General features: G+C 50.7%; 1 protein-coding gene across 1 annotated transcript; it reads right to left on the bottom strand.

Moving 5' to 3' along the window:
• Positions 1-8783: 8783 nt before the first annotated feature.
• LOC139702429 (uncharacterized protein FLJ43738-like) lies at positions 8784-10056 on the bottom strand. The gene is given in 2 exon segments (XM_071603525.1): positions 8784-9552; positions 9554-10056. Coding segments are annotated over 2 exon segments (903 nt in total). The 3' UTR covers positions 8784-9152.
• Positions 10057-10588: the final 532 nt, after the last annotated feature.

The raw sequence follows: 10588 nt of genomic DNA, 5'->3' as shown, positions 1-10588 counted from the left end.
ACCACTGGGATTACAAGCGTGCCCCACTGCACTCTGCTGAAACCTAAATTTCTTGTTCAGTTTTGTTTTCCTAGCTTGTGTTTAGTGATGGCAAAGAGACCTTGGGCACAAAACGGAGAGTGCACAGTGCCAGGGACAGGAGGCTGCATGGAGTTCCTTTGAACAGGAGAAACTTGGAAAGAGCCGTAGACACTACCCCACTGCTGGGCCCTGAGGGCTCCTGTTGGTGGCGCCAGTTCTCTGCTCACCCCGTGGGGCTTCAGAGGCGTAGCCACAGTCTAGGTCCCCCATTTCACTTCACAGGTTGTGATGTTTCTTGAACTTGATGCAGCGGAGGACAGGCCACTCCAGCCTCCTTTTCTCAGTCGTCCTTTTTACCTGGGAAGGCTGGCCGTGGAGTCCCGCTGACAGGCCTTGTGTTCCCACACTGGCCGGCTCTCCTCTTCTCCAAACTCCGAAGGCCCAGGGCTTTCCTGGGAGGGAAGGAGCCAAGTCCAGGCACCAGGAGACAGTGGCCTTCCTTCCGAGTCACTGGGACCTGCTCTTCCTGCTCAGAGCTCTTGTGTTGAGCTAGCTCCCCAGAGGAATTTTTTCTGGCCAACTTGTGGCTCGATAAACTCACCTCTCCCTCCTAAAACAAACTTCTGTCTCTGCAAACCAACAAATTTGGGTTCTGTGTTTCAGTGATGCCTTTCAATGATGATGAGGCCACTCTTCCGAAACAGGGAGGCCAGGCATGGGGAGCGCAGGCCTGTCATCCCAGTGGCTCTGGAGGCTGAGGCAGGAGGATCACAAGGTGGAGGCCAGCCTCAGCAAAAGTGAGGCCCTGAACAACTCAGCGAGACCCTTTCTCTAAATAAAACACAAAGTAGGGCTGGGGATGGGGCTCCGTGGTAGAGGGCCTCTGAGCTCAATCCCTGGCACCCCCCCCCCCCGAAAAAAATCCAGAAACGAGATGAAGGACTTGGGGGGACTGGTGGGGTGATTCCCCTGCTTTTTCCCTCTCTTCCCCACAGAGGGAGGTCCAGCAGCATCTTGGAGCTGGGAGGACACTGGAAAGCAGGGGGGCTTTACCTCACATTTGGCGTCACACCTGGGGCTGGAATCCACAGCTGAGTTCCAGCCCTTGGGACAGCGCAAGACCCTTCTGTACCAGGAGGCCTAGCCTGGGAACTCTAGGTGGACACCTGGAACCAAACAGATGGTGCTCAAGATGCGACCAAGGGCCAGGGTCCCCCCCTACAGCCTACCAGCTGGGCAAGGTCTCCCCAGTTACCTGCAACGGGCTTCCGGGTTGGAGGAGGGGGCACCTCCAGGAAAGGCGGTGGCTTCTTGTACAGCTCAAAGTCCAGGTGGCGCCGGTCCCAGCTCCACCGGCCCCGATGCAACATGGGGTACAGCAGGTGATCGAGCACCTCGTGTTCCTGCCACTCCTGAGTCGGGGGCGGGGACAAGGAGGTTCAGAGGAAGGAGGCCCTCTGGAGATGATGGTAGAAGCCATCTGGAGGCCCACCTACAGCCCTGCTCCTCTCACAAACCTCATGGAACTCTCCGATGGCTGGCAGTGGGAAATCCTGATGGAGGATGTCACCATGGAGACCTGTCACTTGGAACCCAGTGACCGTGAGCCAGGCCTGGCGGGATTTCTCCTGGGCTTTCTTCTCTTCCTGTGAGTCCTGAGGCTCCACAATGGCGGACAGGTAGTTCTGTGAGTACGTGAACCTCCTCCCTGGCTCCTAGGAAAGAGAGGCAGGCAGGCTGGGGAGAAGAGTCACGCCATCTTGGATGTGGCAGAGGCGGGAGGGCTGGAGAGAGGACTCGGGTGCCATCTTGGATGTGGCAGAGGCAGGTGGGCTGGAGAGAGGACTCGGGTGCCATCTTGGATGTGGCTGAGTGGCCATTAGGAGTCCCAGTGGGCACTGGAAACAGCTAAGGGTATGACAGCTCCTGACCCCATAGAGGCCATATTTACTGTCCCCTTTAACATATGAAACTGCTACCTACACGTAGTGGGTGCTGAGACCTGAACCAACGCATTTCCTTCCAGGTGACAACCGCCTTCCATAAGTGGTCACACCAAAGCCCTCACCAGAGCCAAGGAACCTACAGTGGTTCTCAGCCATGGATCGGAGCATGCGCTGAGTATTCACATCTAGTGTGACACCAAATTCTCCCAGCACCTGACCCCATTTCTTGTTCCACTAACTGGCTTTTGTCTGCACACCTAGGTCACCCGCTGACCTGTGGTCAGAAAGGAAAGGGTCAGGGGATTAGCCAACCGCCATTGTTTCACTGGGGACTGTCACACACCTTGGCCAGTCTCTTGATACAGTTCCATCTTGGCAAGCACAGTGGAGTTGAAGGTCATGACACTGTAGTTGTGGACACCCTTGTCCAGGGGAGTTGAGATCCACATCATCTTGGCCTTGGGGACAGGAGGGGAAGAAAAAACACTTTTAAAGAATTTTGGGGGGTAAATCCAGGGGTGCTTAACCCCTGAGGCCCATCCCCAGCCCTTTTTTTATATTTTATTGAGAGACAGGGTCTCACTGAGTTGCTTAGCACCTTGCTCAGTGGCTGAGGCTGGCCTCCACCTTGCGATCCTCCTGCCTCAGCTTCCTGAGCTGCTGGGATGACAGGCGTGCGCCACTGTGCCTGGCTTTAAAGGATTTTATTTTTAAGCCCCACCTAGAGGTGGAGAACTCTAAAAGAAATGGTTTATTTAGCTGAAAGGAGAAACAAATCAGGAAGGTATTAGACTTCTCCGCAGCCCTTGATTCTAGAAAGCAGTGGAGTTTGGGGTGGAGAGAGGAGTGGGGATGTGCACCCATAAACAGTCCACCTGTGGTCCAAGTGACAGAAAAAAAGGCAGACCTTATACCTGCAAGAAATGGGAGCCATTCTTACCCTTCTGAAAGGAAAATCACAAAGTAAAGCAAAGGATAAAATAGATAAAAAGATAAAATAGACTCCAAAAATCTGGAGCAATAAAGACGGGAATAAAATTCATAGTTGAGCAGGAGAAAGGTAGGACTCATAGGGTGAATGGAATAAGGAGCTCAGAAAATCCATCCTCCTGAGAGCTCAGTCTTTGCACCAAGGATGTGGCTCAATGGCGGATCACTTACCCAGGAAACCCTGGGCTCGATCCCAGCCCTGAAAGAAGAAAAAAGAAAACAATGAAAAAACTGTCAAAAGCAACCACTGGAAACTGAACAAAGACGCACAACAAACTGAGATGTGTTCATTCATAAAGATATACTTAAAAAACAACCAAAAAGGCCAGGTACATTGCACACACCTGAAATTTCAGTGACTCAGGAGGCTGAGACGGGAGGATCACAAGGTGGAGGCCAGCCTCAGTAACTTAGCGAGGCCCTAAGCAACTCAGCAAGACTCTTGTCTCTAAATAAAATATTAACAATAACAAAAACAGGGGCTGGGTATGTGGCTCAGGGGTTAAGATCCTCTGGGTACACTCTCCAGTATCCCCCCCCCCCAAAAAAAAAAATCCAATTGAAAAATGGGCAAATGATCTGAATGGATACTTTTTTAAAAGAAGAAATGCAACTGGGCATGTGCCTGTCATCCCAGCAACTCAGGAGGCTCAGGCAGGAGGACTGCAAGTTCAGATCAGCCTGTGAAGCTCAGTGAGACCCTGTCTCAAAATTCTTTTAAAAAATTAAAGTTTGAAGATGTAGTTCAGTGATAAAAGCACCCCTGGGTTCAATCCCAGTACTAAATAATAATAATAAAATAAGAAAGAGGAGGAGGAGGAGGTGGTGAAATGGTCAAGAAATATATTAAAACATGGTCAATATCATTAGCCATCAGGGAAATTCAGATCAAAACTACAATGAGACGATCATTTCACCCCAATTAGAATGGCTGTTATTTAAAAAAAATAACAAATGTTCAGATGTGGAGAGAAAGGAACTTGTTCACTGCTATTAGGCGTGTAAATCAAGAATACAACCATAATTATTAATCTGGTTCCTCAGAAAACTAAAAATAGATTTACCATGTGATCCAGCTACCCCACTTCTGGGTATGTCTCCAGAAGAAATGAAATCAGCTCACCAAAGAAGTACCCCCACACCTCATGTCTGTTATGGACCTATTCACAATTACTAAGATAAAGAATCAACCTAGGAACCCACTGACAGGTGAATGGATAAAGAAAAGTGTGTGTGTGTGTGTGTGTATTTATATTATATTTTATTTAGAAACAGGGTCTCACTGAGTTGCTTAGGGCCTCACTAAGTTGCTGAGGCTGGTCTCCCACTTGAGATCCTCCTGCCTCAGCCTCTTGAGTCACTGGGATGAGAGGTGTGTACACACATACACACATTTTCTTATTTTCTTTATCAATTCATTTGTCAGTGGGTACTTAGGCTGATACACACACACACACACACAATGGAATATTACTCAGCCATCAAGAATGAAATCCTGTGATTTGGCAATCAAATTGATGAACCTGGAAGACATCGTGTCAAGTGAAATAAGTGCTAAACATGGACAGACAGGTATAGGGCATGTTCTCCACCATATGTAGAAGTTTAAAAACCAAAATTGACCTGAATGTAAAATAGTGATTGCTAAAGGGGGTGATCAGTGCGTGCCATATGCACATGATGAAATGTCATCACACTGGATCCCATTCTTAGGTACCCCAGTTATATGCCAATCAAATGAATCCTGTCGGGGGGGAGCCGGACAGAACCTCAGGCAAGGACACTGGGGATCACTCCGAAGCCCAGATGTGGCCACACACGAGTTGTTAGAAGGAGATCAAGACTGATCCCTCCCTCCTCTGTGGCTTCCCATCTTGCCATCTGATCCCTCCCTCGTGAAGGTATTACCCCTGTGATACCATCTGCCCTGTGGTGATGCGGCTAAGGAGGCCCTTGGCAGAGGCCAAACTAGTGGGGCCATCCAGATTAGACTTTCCTCCTCCAAAATTAATCTAACTGAACCTATTTTCTTTATATGTTTCCCAGCCTCCGGTGATTTGTTATAGCAACAGAAAACAGATTAATACAGATGACCCAATTTCAAAAGGTTACAGGATACAAGTTGAATAATAAAATTTCATTATATTTCTATATTCTAGTGACACAAAAATTTTTAAAACTCAATATATAACAGTATTATTTTCTCAAAAAGAGGTCTGATACTTATATGCCACAGAAATGGCTGAGGGAGAGAAGACCTAAATCACAGCAGAGATATTCCATATTATCAATGGCAGTCCTCAAACCACTAGGATAGCAATGCTTCCCAAATGGATCTGGAGTCCACACAGTGCCTAGGAAATCCCCATGGACATTTTGTAGAAACTGGCAAGACAATCCTAAAATTTATGTGGAAATCCAAAGGAGCTAAACTAATCAAAGCAGTTGAGAGAGAAGAAAATTGGGTTGGGGATATGGCTCGGTGGTTGAAAACCCAACCTAGTTTCAAAACAGTGGCTCCAGAGGCTGAAGCAGGAGGATCGCAAGTAGGAGGCCAGCCTCAGCCACTTAGCAAAACCCTAAGCAACTCAGGGAGGCCCTGTCTCTAAATAAAATATAAAAAGGGCTGGGGACAGGGCTCAGGGGTTAAGCACCCCTGGGTTCAATCCCCAGAACCAAAAGAAGAATCTCTCCAGCAGGTGGAGACAGCCCTGGTGAGCTGGGAGCCCGGATGTGGAGGGAGGAGGCAGGCCCACCTTGATCAGGTAGTCCTTCTCTCGTCATCAAGGGCATGTTTTTCCGCCACTGCAGGTACTTCTCCTGGTGGGCAAGGATCTTGGAATTGAGGGTGGAGACCTGACTTTGGGATTCTTCAAGATTGGGGGTGGGCTGAGGGGAGATGGTAGGTAGCTTCTGATCCATGAGGTCCTCTTGAGAGATGGGGAGCCCAAACTCTTGGCTCAAGTCTTTGATCATGGTGGACGAAGGTAGCAAGTCTCTGACGATCACCTCCCTGAACTTGGTACTGTGGTAGCAGATGTTGTAGATTCTGGAATGAAGAACACCCCACTCAGCCTCATGGGCCTTGAGAGACGGGGACAGTCACCCCTATTTTATGGAGGACATAAAACCCAAGAGAGGCTGATTAGCTGGTGCCAGGTCATAAATGAAGTGCTCAGGTCTAGTTTGATCTGCTTGGACTCCTTCCTGGAGAATCCCTTCTTCCCTCTCCATATTTTATATTTTATTTAGAGACAGGGTCTCGCTGAGTTGCTCAGGGCCTCGCTAAGTTGCTGAAGCTGGCCTCCACCTTGCGATCCTCCTGCCTCAGCCTCCTGACTAGCTGGGATGACAGGTTTGCACTGGCGTCCTTCCTCCTTTGACTCCCAAGAATTTACTGGCTACTCGTGCTCTGATATGAATGCTCTTCTTTGATTGTGATCTGTCCTGCTGTGGCTGTGGGGTGTCCCCAGAGCCCCCATGGGAGGCGATGCAGGAAGGTCCAGAGGAGGAGTGAGGGGTTGCGAGGCCTGAACCCTGGCAGGGAATGGCTCCCTGGGGGTCCCCTGGTGGCCCCTGGAGGCAGGTGAAGTGTGGTGGAGGAGGTGGCCCTGGGGCCGTGGCTTGGGGCTCTCTTTGTCCCTGGAGTATGGAGTCCCTGCTCCCTGGTCCCCATGGGAGCTGCTCCCTCCCCACACTCTTCCTCCATGATGTCCTGCCTCCCCTCGGCCCAGGAGTGGGCTGGGACCTGTGACACCCTGAGCCCCACGTCCACTGTCCCCCTCTGCAGTTGTGCTGGGGGGTCCTTGAGTCACAGCACAGAAAAAGCTGACTGAGCCACAGTCTCATCCATGACCCTCAACAGCCCATGGAGAGCATCCCTAGCAAGATGGCCAGTGGTATACTCAGAATCCTCCTCCACCGGGAATGGTAATATGGCCGTAGCCTGATTTCTGAGCAGATCTCAGAAGACTGGGCCACCAGTCATCCTGCCTTCCCAACCCCCAAAACTCCCCTTTGCCAGGCTCAGTGGCTAATATCTGTAATCCTAGCAATTAGGGAGGCTGAGGCAGGAGGATCGCAAGTTGGAGGCCAGCCTCCGCAGTTGAGTAAGGCCCTCAGCAACTTAGCAAGATGCTATCTCTAAATAAAATACAAAAAGGGGCTGAGGCTGGGGCTCAGGGGCTGGGGCTGAGGCTGGGGCAGAGGCTGAGGCTCAGGGGCTGGGGCTGAGGCTGGGGCAGAGGCTGAGGCTCAGGGGCAGAGCAGGCCCCCACCTGGCCAGCTCCTGGAAGGCCTTGTGCGGTATGGAGTTCCGCAGGTAGAACCCTGGATGCCGCATGAGCAGCGACAGGGGCTTGAAGAGGTGCACGTGGTGCAGGACGGTGTCCAGGTCCGTGTAGAGGCGGTGGCAGAACAGCAGCTGCGAGTTGTAGAGCACTTTGTATTTCCTGAGCTCCAACATGGGGATTCTGAAAGAGGGACACCGGCCAGGGTTTCACTGGGCACACTGCAGGCTCAGGGTAGGGCCTCTAGTCCAACTCCCAGGACCAGAAAACCAAGCAAACAAAAAGATTTTTCCATCACTTTAGGTACAGGTGTCACCCAGTAAAGCAGTGTGGTTATGGAAGATGTCCCCACGGGCCACCGGGGAAGGGATCTAGAAACTCTATTAATTGTTACAACTTGTGAGTCTGTAATTACTTCACAGTTTACAGTTTAGAAGTGTGGACTTAGGTTACACCTGTCATCCCAGTAGCTCCGGAGGCTGAGGCAGGAGGATCGCAAGTGTGAGGCCAGCCTCAGCCACTTAGCGAGGCCCTGAGCAATTCAGATTATTTATTTATGTTTTCATTCATTCACTCATTCACTTTGCAATTCTGAGGGTTGAACTTGGGCCTCCTGCGGGCTAGGCAGCGGCTTTCCCACTGACCTACGACCTCAGTCCTGTTTTATTTTCTATGACATTTTATTTTGTCTTTGCTTGTCGAAAACCCATGACAGAAAGAACCCAGGGTCTCTTAACCCCTGAGCCCCATCCCCAGCCCTTTTTATGTTTTATTTAGAGACAGGGTCTCACTGAGTTTCTGAGGGCCTGGCTAAATTGCTGAGGCTGGCCTCCATCTTGCAATCCTCCTGCCTCAGCCTCCTGAGCCACTGGGATGACAGGCGCACACCACCATGCCCAGCATGCTGAACCTGGTAACGTTTACGCCTACCCTGTATCCCAGTTCAGGGCCCGTAGGTGTGGTCATTGGTAGGAACTTGTTCTGTGAAGAACTTGTTGGAATCATTCTTTCACCCATTCTTCTGGGATGTTTCGATCATTCTTATTGATTCACAGAACTCTTTATATTTTCAGGCTACTACTATGTTCCACACATTGTAAATAAGTTTTGTTCTCACTTTTCTTACTTTTTTTTTTTAGTACTGGGGATTAAACTCAAGGATACTGTGGCTGGCTGTTGCCCTCACCTATAATCTCAGTGATTTGGGGAGGTAGACATTGGATGCCAAGGCAGGAGGATTGCAAATTGGAGGCTAGCCTCAGCCACTTAGCGAGGCCCTGAGCAACTCAGCGAGATCTTGTCTCTAAATAAAATGCAAAAAAGGGCTGGGACGTGGCTCACTGGTGGAGCATCCCTAGGTTCAATCCCTGGTACCAAAAAAAATAGCAATAATAATAAATAATTATCAAATCAGGATACAAGATACACACAAATTAACCATATTTCCATATTACCAGCAATAAACACCTGGCAACTGAAATTTAAAATATGATACCCTCATTGTAGGCTCAAGGGGGTAAAAGGGTCAACTTGTTTGAAAGACTGTGCTATCAGAAGAGAGAGCCAGGGTCCCCTGTTCCCACCAGGCCACACAGGAAGCTGTTCCCCAGACGAGGGTCATTTCACCCTGCTCAGCCATTCAGGCACTCAGAGGTCACTCCAGCTATGGTACAAACAGGCCAGGCTCCTGCCCCTGGGGGCAGCAGATCATGGTGGCAGAATCATGTAACTGGGTTATTTATTTATTGGTCCTGGGGATTGAACCCAGGGGTGCTTCACCACAAAATAAAACCCTTCTTATTTGATTTTGAGACAGCATCCTGCTAAGTTGTTGAGGCTGGCCTCCAATCTGTGATCCTCAGCCTCCCTGGGCCTTGCTGAGGCTCCTTCCTCATTCAGATGCCACCTACTGGCTCTGGTGGTTCTTCCACAGCTGCCGCAGGCCCCCGTCGGCCAAGCCTTCCAGAACAAAGAGGTGGATGTTCCCATCTAGCAGGTGGAAGCCGGTCAGGATGTCCAGATGCTCCTGATGCTGGATGTTGACCCGCATCTTGAAGGCTGGGAGGATCTGCTGGACAGTCCTGGTGGGGTAGGAGTCCAGCTCCAGGGCCTTGGCGTTGATCAGGAACAGCTCTTTGGCACTGAACACAAACATGATGTGGCCAAAGTGGCTGCCCAGGAAATCCACACCCTGGGCTTTGGCCCAGGTCCTCAGAGGCACTGCCACATCCACTCGCAGTTTGAGCAATGAGTTGGCCTCCAAGTAGTTTCCAGCGGGCATCGGGTTGTGCTGGAGGACCTCGGTGGAACCTCAAGACCCTCCTGCATTGGCTGCCCTGGAGGCCGGGGGTGGCCTTGGGCTCACAGCGCTGGATGGGGACCACCAGGTTCAGGTACTTGTGGCCAAGGAGGAGGTCCGTGAAACTGACCCGGGTGACTCCGTGAGAGTCCCAGGTCTTGTTCTGAGACTGGAAGGGGTTGTCCTCCGTCTCCTTGGAGGAGATGAAGGACTGGATGTTCCCATGGGAATCCAGGGGGTCCTCCCCAAACAGGGTGGGCCTGCAGGAGGACTCGTCTGACTTACGGTCCCGATCGTGGACTTCCACCACCATGGGGGGACCCTCCAGGTACTCCCGCAGGTCACTGGGGTGTATGGCTCCCAGGCAGATGACATTGATGTCCTCGAAGTAAACATGGGTCCCGTGGGGCCACTCCTCAGTCCTGTGCACCAAGGTCTTGTGGAAGCGGTACCTGCAGTAGAAGGGGGTGCACAGCCTCTGCAACAGAACAGGCCCATGGCCACTCACCATGACTGTCCCTCTGCCACCAGGAAGGAGGCCCACAGCCGCTCACCAGTGACTGTCCCTCTGCCACCAAGAATGGAGTGCCCACCTGGGACCCTCACACCCCAGGGCCATGCCTGCAGCCCAGGGGCCTCAGTTTGCCCTGCTACAAAGTGTCCATGGGTAACCCACTCTGCAAGGTCACTCCAGGACTCTACGGCCCGGTGTCCACAAAAGCACCACCAGATAAGAAGGTAAAATACAGAAAAAAATTTCGAGAAATAATGACTGGGGATGGGCTGGGGCTCAGTGGCAGAGCGCTTGCCTGGCACGTGTGAGGCCCTGGGTTCCATCCTCAGCACCACAGAGAAATAAATAAATAAAATAAAGGCATCTGTCCATCTACAGCTAAAAATAAAATAAAATAAAATAGTGTCTGAAAATCTCCTGAATTTGTCAAAGGACATTAACTTGTAAGTTCTAGAATCTCAGTAAATCCCAATTAGATGAACTCAGAAATACAGGCCCAGACACATCCTTATGGAACAGATTAAAAGCA

The sequence above is a fragment of the Marmota flaviventris genome, chromosome 17, assembly GCF_047511675.1.
Source record: "Marmota flaviventris isolate mMarFla1 chromosome 17, mMarFla1.hap1, whole genome shotgun sequence".
In the NCBI taxonomy this organism is placed as follows: Eukaryota; Metazoa; Chordata; class Mammalia; order Rodentia; family Sciuridae; genus Marmota; species Marmota flaviventris.
Note: the sequence above shows the minus strand (reverse complement) of the source record. Positions and strands in the feature narration are given on the sequence as shown.